We start from the raw sequence: 14,691 nt of genomic DNA, 5'->3' as shown, positions 1-14,691 counted from the left end.
TTATTGTGACAAAGTCAGAGTTCTCTAAGTATAAAATATTAAATATTAATATATACATTAAAATATATACATATAAATGTATGTATGTATACATAAACATTTATGATTAATTGACAAAGAAAATAGAGATCTACAAAGTTTCCTAACTTAGAGTATTACTAATTATTCAATAATGTAAATTGAAAGAAAATATACATTATTAACATTGCTATATATCTTTTATTTAATTTAAAAATATGTATTTTGGAAACTATGTAGATTTTCTTGATTTATATATTTCAAAGATAATATGATTTATTAGTAACAGATATTAAGATAAAAAAATTATATATATGTAACTTCATACCAAGAGCTATGATGCATTGGTCAGCGTATATGTCTAAATTTAGCTATAACTTTTGTAGTTTTAAAACTACAAGTTCATATAAAATTTTATTTGTTTAATAGTTTATTTAATTTTTGTATTAACAACACAGAAATATTGCTAAAAAGGAAAGGCTGATAATCTGAATTTACAATAAAATTATTAAGAGACAATTTGCGAAAATAAAGTTATATAAATATATAAAATTATAAATATTATAATATATACCACTGCTTCATGTATTTATGTATTAATATAACATATATATATGTGTATATGTGTATATATATATATATATATATATATATATATATATATATATATATATACACACATATACACATATATATATATTGTACATGTGGTAATTAAGAAACAACATTAAAATATGCATATCACACTGTAGAAGGCTTGTTTATGCTTTTGTTCTTTCATATATTATTTAAAAGTTATTAGTGCATTACTATTACTTGCATATTGATTGTAAATGAAATTTTTTTTTTACTTTTGTACTTTTTACTTACTTTTTACTTTTTTATAATAAATTGAAATAGATATATTAGTATATAATATATAATTTTATAATTTACATTTACTATATATAAATTTTTCTTAAAGATTAAACATTTTCTGCAGTATTTATTAGTATTGTTATAATTATATAATTTAATATTTAAAAATATATATATAAAAATTTCTAGAACAAAGGAATATCATAGATCATCTACGTGTGAAATGCATTTTCTCTTGTATATTACAACTCGTTTTATGCTGGCAACTAATGAATTATTTGAATGTTACAAAATACATTGATTAATCTCACTTTATTTCATAGTATTAACTTATATTTCAGATATGCTCAACCATTGTATTTTCTTGTAAGTTCTTATTTCTTTTTTTATTTATAAGCACTTTTACAAATTTCGTAAATTAATTTTTTATGTTTCAATATTAAAAAAAAAACAGTAAAATTATATTAAAGAACATATTGATTTTCTTGTACCTTATAAATCCATTATTTATATATTTGTTTTTATTGTATCTAACATTCCATGCTTATAGTGACTAACAAATATGTATCATAAATGCTTGTGTCATTTAAAATTTATTTATTCGTTTATTCGTACAATTATATTTATCAAAATTTTATATTAACTCTGCTTGAAGAATTGCTTGTTGGAGATATAATATAGAGGATAAAAATTCTTTATTATATTCAACTTAAGCTTTAAAAATAAAATATAAATCTTCAAGCAGTGTACAAATGTAGTTAATAGTATTTTGTACTTTAATAAATTTTCTATGGTTCATTTAGTCATAATATGATAATTACAATATTATACTTAATATTATAGTTCTAAATATATAATTATGTAATAGTATTTTATGTATAAGAAAATCGTAACTATGCACGTTTTGTTATATTTAATGTGAATTATTGTTTTACATGCATGAATTTTAATGTACTTTATTTCAATTATGAAAATTTTATGTTAATGCACATATAAATGTCGCCTCAGTGCTAGAAAGTTGTACAAAATAATTGTAATTAGTTTGCCGCTTTTTTTACATAATTTGCCATATATTTTTTCAGTGCAATTTAATCATTGATTTTATTTTTATCTCATACACGACTTTCCAGCATGCAGGCAATAATTAATGATTTATATAAAAATTATTTAATATTTAATTATAAAAAAATTAAATAAAAAGAAATATACAATGAATTAGAAATAATTTTCTAAAAAAAAATATTAATAAATAAGAAGAATACCTCTAATCCAAAAAATTTGTTTTTTTTTTTGCATATTCCATACTCTGTATAATAAAATATTAATAAATTATTTAAATAGGTGGTAATTTAATAATTTCAGTGTTTAATATTGGTTGTACATTAGACTTTTTGGTTTTTTTAATTTTAATCGTATTCCAAAATGGTTTTGGAGTAATACGACCATTTTTTATAATATTTGCACCTGATACAATTAAAAAATAGTTTACAATATTTTTATTTATAATGAGAATAATTGAAATGATTTTTCATTTAAATTACCAATTTTCCATGATGGATATATATATGATTGTGTCTTATTAATTACAGATGTAATTGTAGACAATTTTGAATCAGGATGTTGAAATATTGCTCTGGATATTGATGCTTTCAATGCAGGTGGTAAATTTAATGAACCTATAATATGTAAAAATTGATATAAAATTATATTTACTATAAATTAATTATCAATAATCATACTTGTAATGTCTTCATCTGCAGTATTTAATAATTTTTTGGTATGATAAAGATGTTTTTTCATCTTAAATCTTTTCATAAAACATCTACATATATCTGTTACCGTTTTTCCATCAAGAATTTCTGTAAGTTAATATCGTTTAAAATATAAAATATAAATCAAAAAAAAAAAAAAAAATGCAAATAAATAAACTTACTTATTGTATCATTATTTGCAATAAGATTTTCCTTGTACCTATAATGTTTTGTTACAGGATTACCTTGTAAAGATAGATCTTTTAAAGAAATCAAAATATTTATAGTCTCTGTTAGATCATTGATATCATCAATAATATTATTTGTAGCATCTAGAATTTCTAATTTATATAATTCTTTAATATTTTTTAAAGATGTTATTTTATTACCAGAAATATTAAGTACTTTTAAACAAGTCTGAAAAAGCTCGTATATATATGTATAAATATATATAATAAAAAAATAACAATAAAAAAACTTACGGATAAAGCGAGTATACTTCGTGGATCAAAATATAATGATTCTCCAAAAGGTAATTTTTGATTTTCTATTTGCAAAACAGTTAAATTTTTCAAATTTTCAAGACCTTCTACTACTAATATTTTATTATATCCTAAATAAAGTGTTTGCAATTTTTCAAGATAATTTAAATTTTCTATTTTACTTATTATATTATGTTGTAGATATAAATGCGTTAAGTTAGATGCATAGTGTAAATTTTCTATTTTCGAAATATTATTGTTTTGTAAATATATTACTTTAAGATTTTTGTAATTACCGAAATTACTCTAAAATAATGTATAAAATAATATATAATATATAAAAATTACATTATTATTATTATTTTAATAAAAATAACTTACAATATTGCTGATAAACATATTATTCATACGTAAATGAGTTAAATATAATTTATCTTTTTTTATTTTTTTACTGAGAGATTTATTTAATTGCTCTTGTGAATATTTTTTCTCAATATATTGTGCAGTTAATCTTGCCATAATTATATGATTTTCTTAAATTATGTAAATATAACAAATTGATAAATATATTCATAATTGATCAAACATTTACTATTAGAATGACGCGCTTTTTATATATGCGACATCTATATTCTTCATTAATAACTATATTAACTATATCTTATTTTAGCGACATCTAAGATTATTTTCAAAATAAGCTCTAAAAAATAGAATAGAAATAAAATTATAATTTTTCTAGTTATATTATGAATTTAAAAATAATGCAATGATGGATGTGGATTTATTAAGACCAGGCACTGTGCCGATATCTCCTGATACAATACTTTGGTTTGAATTTTTATTAAATCCATCTTTATTGCAACAACATTTATCCAAACCTTCTCCTGGTTAGTAATAATTTAACCTTAATTATTATATATGATACAAATATAAATTTATTAATAAATATATTCTATTACTTATATTCGTTTAAAATTATTTTTAGATCCCTCAGCAACGGATTTAATAATCAAATTTATGACAATAAATTCAGAACAAAAGGAAAATGAAGTAAAAATTGTTGATAGTGAATCGAATGATGCAAAATCTAATACTGCAATTAAATGGACTCATAGAAATCTTGCTCTAAAAATTCTTTCTTTGAAAATAGCAGCTCATTTAAAATGGGATTTGGATGTATTAGAAAAAAAATTACCATTACCAATACAATTAACATTACTTCAAGATCTTCTTTATATAACATCGGATTTAATTGTGGAAATACCAACTATACCTGAATTTACAATACATCCAATTTCAGATCAAGTTTTATTTACAATTGTTTTATATCATAGATGGCATATAAGAGCAATTATTTATAGAGCCTTAAATAATAAACAGTCAAAACAACAATTTCTTCATATGTAAGATAAATAAATATTAATAAATATTCATATATTTAATAATAATATTTTTTACATAATTTTTTTATTTTTTAATTTATTACATATGTTAGTCCAGGTATTCAAGAATCAACATATGTGCCACCTGGTGTAATAGATGATATAATTAGGAAATTAGAAGCTCAAGTATCTAATAGTATAAATGTATTAAATAATGTTCTTGAAAGTAAAGATATAAGTCCAAAAATGTTATCATTTGATACTTTCCAAATGTTATCTGAAGATAGTATAGAGATTAAACAAAATTGGGAAAATATGTATTCCATTAATTTAGAAGAATTTAAATGTCAAGTAAGATATTTTTATTATTATTTTATAATTTTTTATATTACTAATTATTTCAACATTTTTAGATACATTATGATTTAGCAAGATTTCATTTGTTAAAAGAAGAATACCAAGAAGCAAAACGTCATATTATACAAGCCAAAGAATTGTTTTATAATTTCAATAATTCAGGAGATATGTTATATTGTAAAATTCGAAAAGAATCTTTAGATGGTTGTTGTTTAGCATGCGAAGTATCCATAGAAGGAATAACTTCCAGTCTTACTCAACAATTGCAAGCATCAATTAAAGATCAATATACTGTATATATTTAAATATTATTTTATAAAAATTGAATTTTATGCAAAGAGTTAATGATAATCATTTATTTTAGAATATATTACAAATTCTTCAAGCAGATAACATTTCAAGAGAAATTCCTCAGGTTTATAGAGATAATTTAGAACTTGATGTGCAAGGAGGATCTGTTAATAGAAAAATTGTAGTAGCTCGTGATCTTTTACTTCAAATTCAATGTTTAAATTTGATTAGAAAAATTTTGGATGGTAGCATAATTCTTGGTGATTATATAACAGAAATACAAGCAGCTGGTAGTAAAGGAATTGAAGTATTTTTTTGGGTAAGATAACTTTTCTATCAGTTTAACAAATTATTTATATCTATCATTTTAATTTTCATGTTAATTTTTTTTAGGCTCTTGAAAATGTTTTAGAACAACTTACTGCTAAAGATAAAACACGTATTTCACGCTATCTCCTTTATCTTGTACATACAAGTAATATTGATGGATTTGCTTCCAAAATACTTAGTGATCCATTATATATGACATTATTTAATGATAAAGAATTAGATACCATTAGAAAATCAGCTATTATTGAAGAATTAGAGTTACCAGACTTATTATTAAAAAATGATTGGGGCATACCTTTAATAACATATACTCGTCAGTATAAACATAAATATTGATTTTATAGTCTAAATATTTAATATAAAATATTATAAAATATTAATCGTAATCTAATTATAAAATATAATTATAAAAAATTTAAATTGCAGAAAACTCTAAAATAGAAGTATTTGGATTAGAACAAAGATTAATACAATCATATGATACTAATGAAATTCATGAAATATTATTACATTTAGATGGAAAACATCGTATGAAACCTTTATGGTTAGTGAATAGTTGTTGGGAATTACCTATTCCATTACAAAGTGTTGTAATGTCTCTTTCTAGAGGTTTTCTTCAAGATTATTCATATGTATTATTAGCAAAAAGTAGAGAATTAGTAATGTCTAAAGATTTTGAAGGAGCAATTGAAATATTAAATGTATTAGAAAAAGAAGTACAACAACATTCACAAAGTGGCAATACATTAATATTTAAATTATGTAAATTAGTAAACTGGGAATGTTTACTTATTGAAATTTTAAGATGCCTTCATAATTGGCCAACAACAAATATATGTAAGTATATGCATTTAATTTTATGATTATTTTACTATTTTATTATTAAGATAATTAAAAAAAAAATTTATAGGTGATACAGAAAACTTAATTACAAGATGTAAACAATGTCTTGGAGCATTACAAGCTACAGATCAAGTTATTCCACGACAAGAAATTATTGAATATTGCACTGTTTTTCTTTTAAATATGACTGAATGGGATTATTTAACAAGCTTAGAAAAACGTTTTAGTTATTCAGAATTTGCAGCAGCTATTAGTAGTGTCTGTCAAGATATTGTTAAGTACAAAGCAGGGAGAAAATTTTCAAGAGAAGCATGGGATATGGGTTAGTCTCAAAAAGCCATATATAAATTTCTGTATTAAAATATAATTTGAAATTATATTTTTAGTATTAACTGCTTTTGGACCAAGTAGAGATCAACCACAAAAACGAAGTAATAGTGGTAATAGTGGAACAAGTACTGGTAGTGCTTCAAGAGATGTTATTGCTAGCATTGGAGGTACACTTAGTAGATTACGTGAACCTATGGTTCTCACTGTTGTTATTTCATTATTAGCACGTTTACGAAATGTTTTACGCGATGAATCTAGTCTTGAATTACATGCGCAATATCTTTCTCTTTGGCCTGCTGTTGTACCAAAGTAAGTTTTCATATAACAAATTTTATATTATTTTAAAATAATATATAAATATAATTTTGTAGTGCTAATTCTTATAATATCAGAAGCATTGGAGAATTATTGTTTCAATTATTAACACAAGCTTTAAAATATTATCCAACTAATGTTCCTTGGTTAAGATTAATGGGAGATCTTAATTTTGGTCTGTATTAAAAAATATATATATTAAAATATTTTAAATCTCAAATAAATAACATAATATTTTTAGTTCTAGGATATTATGAAAGTGCAATAAAGTATTATTTAGAAGCTATTATGGTAGCTAGTGATCTGTTTAGTCAACCAGTACCAAGATCACAGATTGATGATCTTGTTTATAGACGCATGATTAAATGTTGTGCTCATTTACAATGTTATACACAAGCTGCTGTATTATGTCAATTTTTAGAAGAAGTAGATTATACTTTAGCTTTTAAAATGGCAGCTAGTGATCAAAAAAGTTGTGCTCCAGCAGATGCTATGGATGCATATTATCATTGTATTTGGGATACCACAATACTTGAATATCTCATTCATTTACACACAAAACGTGGTGAACATCATAGAAAACAATTAGCAGTTAGTAATTATACATATAATTTATTTAAAGATTTATATATATTTATTATATTTATTATATTATTATATTTATTATAATTATTTTTTAAGATTAAAGTGATTGGTTCGTTGGAACTGAATTCTAATAATAATGAAGAAATACAAAGGGAAGCAGCAAACATTCGGAAAGCGAAATTTTTAAGAGCATTAGCAAAACAATATGTTTATTAATAAAAATATGCAAAAAAATTTGTATTATTATATATATTAATTTTATAATATTTAAATATAAGGATTTTTATATTTATAATTACAATCGATAATTAAAACAATCAAATCTCCCTCCTTTACTATGTACAACTTGTACCAATCACAGCTTTTTATTTTTTACTTTAATCGATTTAATAAAACACAAAATTAATAAAATAATTTTATTAGATATTATATTTTATTAATGTTATAAAAAAATATTTTTTAAAAAAATAAACAGTTATTTGTTCATTATAATAAAGTTTTTTATTCTCTAATGCATCATCTTTTTGATGTGAGTCATCTACGATCAGCCCTTATCGTTGAATACATTCTCGTTACGTAGTGCAATGGGTGCGTATTATTGCTGTACGTAAACCTATATATAAATTATATTAGATATAATGTTTATATATATTACAAACAAAGTGTGCAAAAGAAGTTAGTTTTTAACGAAAAATTATAAAAATAGAGTAATTGGATAAATTGTAGATAACGTATATAACATTAAAACAGTTTTCATGGGAAAACTTCTGTCTTCATAAACAAGGCGCCATGATTTTCTTGCAACGCCATAATACTGTTATACGACATTTCGTTCTTTCTATGATAAATATTTATAATTAAAATTATATGTGAGATATGAACTGAATCAATTTTGTTTTATATATTTCTATGTATCATAATAATTTTTAGCTGTTTAATTTTGGTGAGTACATGAAGAAGATCATGAGTATATATTAAAATTCTGAAAGTTTTCGGTACTATTGCTTATTGTAAATACCCTGATTCTACCACGAAAAGGAGTGAAAAAGATAGAGATTGGAAGACAGAAAAGTTGTAGTGAAAGAGAAGAGAAAAAAGAAATATTATGTATATTGTGAGTGATTTTTATATTACAAAAAAATTTACTTAAATATTTATCGAATTCATAAAATTGCTGTCATTAAGAAACGATAAAGTCAAGGTGAAAATCGATAAATTCATAGATATTTTTATTTGATTGTCATGGCGAGAGATTGGCGTCAAGAATGTGGTAACAAGAGTGGGAGACTGTAGTAAAAACAATGCTGGATCGCTAAACAAGTTCTACGTAAGTAGTTCTGTGTAATTTATTATTAGTTATTTTTTATTTTTAATTATATTAATTTTTCATATTTATAATATTTAATATGTTATTGAATGATATTTTATATTTTATATATTTCAAATATCAGATTCTAACCTCATATTTAACAATATTTATTTTTTTTATTTTATTAGCATTAATATCCTCATAATATAAATTAAATATTTATTAAGTGTCAATATTTTATTGATATACAGTATTTTAATTATAAAATTAAAATATATTTGAAAAAAATATTTTTATAAAATAAATTAAAATTAGAAAATTTTTAATACACAGAAATTGATAAAATTATATTAAATTACAGGTTACTAAAAAAACAAAAATTAAAAAAAATTTATAGATAGTTTATATATTACAGTATTTTTAACATGGATGATGAAGAAGGATCATCAAGTTCTGGACCTATGTCTTCATTGAATAGTTTATTTTCATTTACTAGTCCTGCTGTAAAAAAGTTGCTTGGTTGGAAACAGGGTGATGAAGAAGAAAAATGGGCAGAAAAAGCAGTTGATTCATTAGTAAAAAAATTAAAAAAACGAAAAGGTGCAATTGAAGAATTAGAACGGGCATTAAGTTGTCCAGGCACTCCTAGTAAATGTGTAACAATTCCAAGAAGTTTAGATGGTAGATTACAAGTTTCTCATCGTAAGGGTTTACCACATGTAATTTATTGTAGAGTGTGGAGATGGCCAGATTTGCAATCACATCATGAATTAAAACCATTAGAATTATGTCAATATCCCTTTTCTGCTAAACAAAAAGAAGTTTGCATCAATCCTTATCATTATAAAAGAGTGGAAAGTCCAGTACTACCACCTGTATTAGTTCCTAGGCATTCAGAATATGCACCTGGACATTCATTGTTACCATTTCAACAAATAGCAGAACCAACAATGCCACACAATGTATCCTATTCTTCTAGTGGATTTAATGCTGGATCTACTGGTGGTGTAAATCCAACATCACCTATGTCATCTGTTGGATCTGTTCCAAGTCCAGGAAGTACAACATCACCAAATCCACAAAGTCCATATGGTACTAATGGATTACCAGAAACTCCTCCTCCAGCATATTCTCCTCCTGAAGATGGTTCACAATCTGGTCAGTCACCACCACCTGATCCTGTTGCTATGGATACAAGTGGATCAGCTGAAGTAGCTCCAGTATGTTACCAAGAACCACCTTATTGGGCCTCTATTGCATATTATGAATTAAATTGTAGAGTGGGTGAAGTTTTTCATTGCCATTCCCACTCTGTTATTGTGGATGGCTTTACAAATCCAAGTAATAATTCTGATAGGTTTTGCCTTGGACAGCTGTCCAATGTAAATCGTAATTCTACTATTGAAAATACAAGAAGACATATAGGCAAAGGAGTACATTTATATTATGTAGGTGGTGAAGTTTATGCGGAATGTCTTTCCGATTCTGCTATATTTGTACAATCTAGAAATTGTAATCATCACCATGGATTTCATCCTAGTACAGTTTGTAAGATTCCACCAGGATGTTCATTGAAAATATTTAATAATCAAGAGTTTGCCCAATTACTTTCACAAAGTGTTAATCATGGTTTTGAAGCAGTTTATGAATTAACAAAAATGTGCACTATAAGGTAAAATTTAATATTAAAAAATTAATCATTATCATTATCAATGATATATATAACATATATAACATAAATTATTATACTTATGTATTCTGTTGTAGAATGTCATTTGTTAAAGGATGGGGTGCTGAATATCATAGACAAGATGTTACATCCACTCCTTGTTGGATTGAAGCACACTTACATGGACCCTTACAGTGGCTAGATAAAGTGTTAACACAAATGGGTTCTCCTCATAATGCTATAAGTTCTGTATCATAATTTGTGCTTTATGTTTAATAGCAAGGAGAGAAAATAGTGAAATATAGGAAAAACTTAATGATTTAAGAACACTTTTTAATATTATATAAGGCCATAATAAATTAGATATCATAAGAAATTTATGAAAATATAATGAGAATGATAAATGAGAAATTACTGTCTTATGAGATTTCTCATGTGAGAAAAATAAAGCTAATGATATGATTATAAAAATAAAGGATTGCAAACGTTCACAATTATTAAAAGTAATCCTTAATAACGAAATTTCGAAAATTGAAATGTACACATACAAGCTGTACAATTTTTTGGCTGTTAAATAGGAAAAGAATTATAGCAAAAATATATGTTATATATAATATGAAGAATCATATTTTTAAAATATATTTAATCACATCTAATATTTTATTTTATATGAAAAATTGTTATAAAAAATATTTTTTAATGCTATGTCACGAATGCTTCATTAAATTATTTCGAAACTTATATTAAAAGCTATACATAGTTGAAGAATAAAATTAATTTCAATTAAACAAAAGATCATTAATCAATATTGGAAATGATTCAGAATTATATAATGTTTTAAATTTATAGTTTCGAATACGAAGTGCTTTTGAAGCATTTGATTTATAAGCCTAAATAAGCCTTAAACTATTTAAATTTATTACTATAAAGACTATAATCTAAGTGTAATTAATTTCAATTTACTAATAGTAATGCAATTAATATTTCAATATATACATCAGATGCTGATCTCACGTTGACATTTAAAAGTTAACTGTATCTGATGACATATTGAAATACTAACTTTGATACATATAAAAATATTATTTTGTGCAACGTTTTCTAACATTCGTGAAATGTAAGCCTTTGGATGTAGCCTTATAAGAAACTAATATGACAACTAACATAAAGTCATCTACTTGCTATTTGTCAGACTTGAGAGTAATGTAAGACTTATATGTTAGCTATGCACTTTTTAAAAATGTTCATAAATTTCATGCTTCAACAGAAATTTATGTGCATATAAAAAGTATACTATTATATTATGATGTTATGTGCAATTTAAATAATTGGTATTACATTCGGTACAAGACATAAAAATTTTATTAATTGAATTTTAAAATCACAAATTATTTTTGTTGATCATAAAAAAAACGTAAAAAATTTTATCAACGGAAAAAGAGTCACATACAAGATGTTCATTTATGAAAGATATTACTTATTTTATATATTTTAATGAATGACGATTTTATAAAAATTCTATTATAATAATTGAATGTAAGATGAATAATGCATATATTCATAAATTGAGAAAATCATATGAACACTTAGTTGAAACAAAGTAAAATTTATTAAGAAATGTTATACATTGAAAGTTCATTATAATCAGCTCTGAACTGTTTTTTTTATTCATTTATAACAATATTGATTTCAATTGATTTTGCATTAAGGTATACAGGTATTACTAAAAAATTATAAATATTGACTCAATATTAGAAATGCCTGATATTCGAATGAACTTCTGACTTATTGATAAATTCATTTCATTAATTATATTTCAAATTATTTTTATGTATATTTTACGTATATTTTTTTCAATTATAAGTATGATGAAAGTATACGGATCATATAACTTTAAGAGTACTTGAGAACTGTGGAACAGAAGTCACTGCCGCTTGATGTTACTTATTTGTCGATGTACCTAGCTGTGATTGTTTGCTACCAAATTTAGCAAATTACGTATAGGTGATCAACGATGGTAAAAGTATTTACTTTATTGGATCAGAGAAAATAAAAATATGTATTCGAATTTAGAAATATAAATCATATAAGAAAATATGACAATAACGTATAAAGAAACACAATTTTTTACATGACGAATAAAAATATTCAATCAAAAAAACATTTATCGTACCACTTATCGTTTTTTCGTGATCACCTGTAATACCTATTTAGTTTAAACAAAAGAAGAAAAAAAGTTTCCTTCGAAACAATGTTGTAATTGGTATAGAGAAAATCATAAAAATAATATATCTGTTGAAGAAAAGTATAAACTAATATTTTAGGTATATCGAGCTTGTAGCATTCGTAATGAACACAATGCTTTATCGCAATATATATGTACGAATAGTTACATGTAATAAGTATATTTAGAGCTTCTATTCTTTATTAATATTTTTCTTTTCTTTTTTTTTTTTTTTTCAATTGATGTATTTGTCACAAATCTCGTTTCCAAATCACCTGATATTACTTCTTAATCGCTAAGTTTTACAGAACTGAATAGAAGCTTAACAAGTATTACAACAATGCACTATAATACTAGAACTATATACATATATACTAATTTATAATATAAGTACATGCCGCCCAAGTTGTGCCTTGGATGCTTTTACATTATATATTTCAAATATTCTAAAAATATAAAACAAAAATTTGTTATAATATATAGTGGAACAAGTATATATATTGTTTGTCAAATAGTGCTTAAACATTCATATGCAAAATCATACTTCAATCTATACTAACAAGTCCTGAATATAAAAATATATTTAAAGATGTGATAGTTTTAGAAAATGAATATATATATATATACACAAATGTACATAAACAAATTTGTGATTTGGTGATTTGGAAGAGATTCATAGTTATTTTAGATTTCAGACAGTGTAAATAAATTTTTTAGCTATAAAAACATCTGCAAAATCCATTCCACATTTATCATATAAATCCGATTACGAATTTTCTCTTCATATTATTTTTGCGTTTTTTTAAAATATTAATATCATTGTACATTATTTCAAACAATTATGGTTATTTATCATGATCGAAAGTACCTTTCCTTATCTATTAAAATATTATTCATATGTATAAAAATTTTTATACTTTCGATGATGTAATAGCAGATGATTTAATATAACTTTAATATAATCAATATTATGATATCATGAAGTTTTGATATAAAAATTATGAAAATTTTTTTTAAAGAATGACTATATATATAAATATATATATATTATAATATTTTCAAAAAACGTACTTCTTTTCTTCTGTTTATTAATTGAAATAAAATCAATGTCCAATGATATAAAAATTTTCATTTGTGCTACTGTATCTGCATTTCTGATAATTACTTTGTTGTGCAGCTACCGAGTATAAATAAAAAATAATTCCTATCTGTGTATCTATGTGCAACGAAAACACAGTTTTATTAATCTGTCTATTGATCATACCATGATATCCTTGTAATATTCCCAAAATGTTCTTATAATATTGTATTTTTATCTTTTATAATTTATAAACTAAAGAATTTGTAAATAGTAATAATAATAGAATCAAAATAAATATTCTTCAAATTTGAATAACAATAGAAAGAGCGGGACTTTTATAAGAATATTACTATAGGTCAGCTACTACTCGGAAGATTATTGGTCTGTTTACAAAAAGCATGCAATCGGATTCGCTATTTTTCATAGAAAGAATAATTTAAAAGTTAACTGATATCATACTAGTTTGTCTTTCATATTAGTTTTGAAAGGCTGATAGATGTAAGTACATATTTTGTGCAAAAATTTATCATGTATTTAGAAAAATATTTTTCAACCAAATTGTTTAAGAAAGAATGTGAGCAATCAAAATGGACGATTTTAATTTGGTAAGTTCGATAAAAAAAATTTATAACTAACATTTGTTTATCTTCAAAATTTTGCATTTTTGAAATTAATATGCATATAGTAGTATTCTTATTGTAATAGTATTATTTTCGAAATTTTCTACAAAATTATAATAACAAAAAAGCAATTTAAAATAAGAATATATAATTATAAATAATAATTATAGAATATGACTATTTATTTAAAAGTTAAGTAACTAAAAAATTAGTAAGTGATTAATAATTGTTATTATTCTTTTCTCG

General features: G+C 23.3%; 3 protein-coding genes across 5 annotated transcripts; 2 read left to right on the top strand and 1 right to left on the bottom strand.

Moving 5' to 3' along the window:
• Nucleotides 1–2,172: 2,172 nt before the first annotated feature.
• LOC100576100 (protein phosphatase 1 regulatory subunit 42-like) lies at nucleotides 2,173–3,690 on the bottom strand. The gene is made up of 6 exons (XM_016911917.2): nucleotides 3,491–3,690; nucleotides 3,110–3,415; nucleotides 2,810–3,044; nucleotides 2,616–2,735; nucleotides 2,418–2,552; nucleotides 2,173–2,340 (listed from the first exon to the last, which is right to left on the bottom strand). The coding sequence occupies exons 1-6, from the start codon at nucleotides 3,626–3,628 to the stop codon at nucleotides 2,210–2,212; spliced, it is 1,065 nt and encodes a 354-aa protein (XP_016767406.1). The 5' UTR covers nucleotides 3,629–3,690; the 3' UTR covers nucleotides 2,173–2,209.
• Nucleotides 3,691–3,807: 117 nt separating this feature from the next.
• Nucleotides 3,808–7,956, top strand: INTS8 (integrator complex subunit 8). The gene is given in 12 exon segments (NM_001242386.1): nucleotides 3,808–3,996; nucleotides 4,095–4,512; nucleotides 4,605–4,842; nucleotides 4,905–5,141; nucleotides 5,213–5,458; nucleotides 5,533–5,782; nucleotides 5,896–6,306; nucleotides 6,380–6,634; nucleotides 6,699–6,951; nucleotides 7,014–7,132; nucleotides 7,199–7,548; nucleotides 7,639–7,956. Coding segments are annotated over 12 exon segments (3,018 nt in total). The 5' UTR covers nucleotides 3,808–3,875; the 3' UTR covers nucleotides 7,759–7,956.
• A 120-nt stretch (nucleotides 7,957–8,076) lies between these two features.
• Nucleotides 8,077–10,844, top strand: LOC409301 (protein mothers against dpp). 3 transcript variants are annotated; one of them, XM_016911915.2, is made up of 4 exons: nucleotides 8,128–8,145; nucleotides 8,473–8,869; nucleotides 9,213–10,523; nucleotides 10,619–10,844. In XM_016911915.2, exons 3-4 carry the CDS (start codon nucleotides 9,277–9,279, stop codon nucleotides 10,776–10,778), a joined length of 1,407 nt encoding a protein of 468 aa, XP_016767404.1. In that variant the 5' UTR covers nucleotides 8,128–8,145; nucleotides 8,473–8,869; nucleotides 9,213–9,276; the 3' UTR covers nucleotides 10,779–10,844. The 3 variants fall into 3 exon arrangements, with proteins under 3 accessions (XP_016767405.1, XP_006567305.1, XP_016767404.1); XM_016911916.2 differs by having other exon boundaries at nucleotides 8,077–8,869; nucleotides 9,267–10,523; XM_006567242.3 differs by having other exon boundaries at nucleotides 8,077–8,869.
• Nucleotides 10,845–14,691: the final 3,847 nt, after the last annotated feature.

The sequence above is a fragment of the Apis mellifera genome, linkage group LG4, assembly GCF_003254395.2.
Source record: "Apis mellifera strain DH4 linkage group LG4, Amel_HAv3.1, whole genome shotgun sequence".
Classification (NCBI taxonomy): domain Eukaryota; kingdom Metazoa; phylum Arthropoda; class Insecta; order Hymenoptera; family Apidae; genus Apis; species Apis mellifera.
The sequence above is the reverse complement of the archived record's forward strand: the minus strand, read 5'-3'. Positions and strand labels throughout refer to the sequence as shown.

What these genes read in the sequence shown, in the direction of transcription:
- LOC409301 (XM_016911916.2), top strand. Translation starts at nt 9,277, where the DNA reads ATGGATGATGAAGAAGGATCATCAAGTTCTGGACCTATGTCTTCATTG. An exon ending in ACAAAAATGTGCACTATAAG is followed by an intron (nt 10,524 to 10,618) that starts GTAAAATTTAAT and finishes ATTCTGTTGTAG; the next exon opens with AATGTCATTTGTTAAAGGAT.
- LOC100576100 (XM_016911917.2), bottom strand. Translation starts at nt 3,628, where the DNA reads ATGGCAAGATTAACTGCACAATATATTGAGAAAAAATATTCACAAGAG. An exon ending in TGCAAATAATGATACAATAA is followed by an intron (nt 2,736 to 2,809) that starts GTAAGTTTATTT and finishes ATTAACTTACAG; the next exon opens with AAATTCTTGATGGAAAAACG. An exon ending in ATATCCATCATGGAAAATTG is followed by an intron (nt 2,341 to 2,417) that starts GTAATTTAAATG and finishes TAATTGTATCAG; the next exon opens with GTGCAAATATTATAAAAAAT.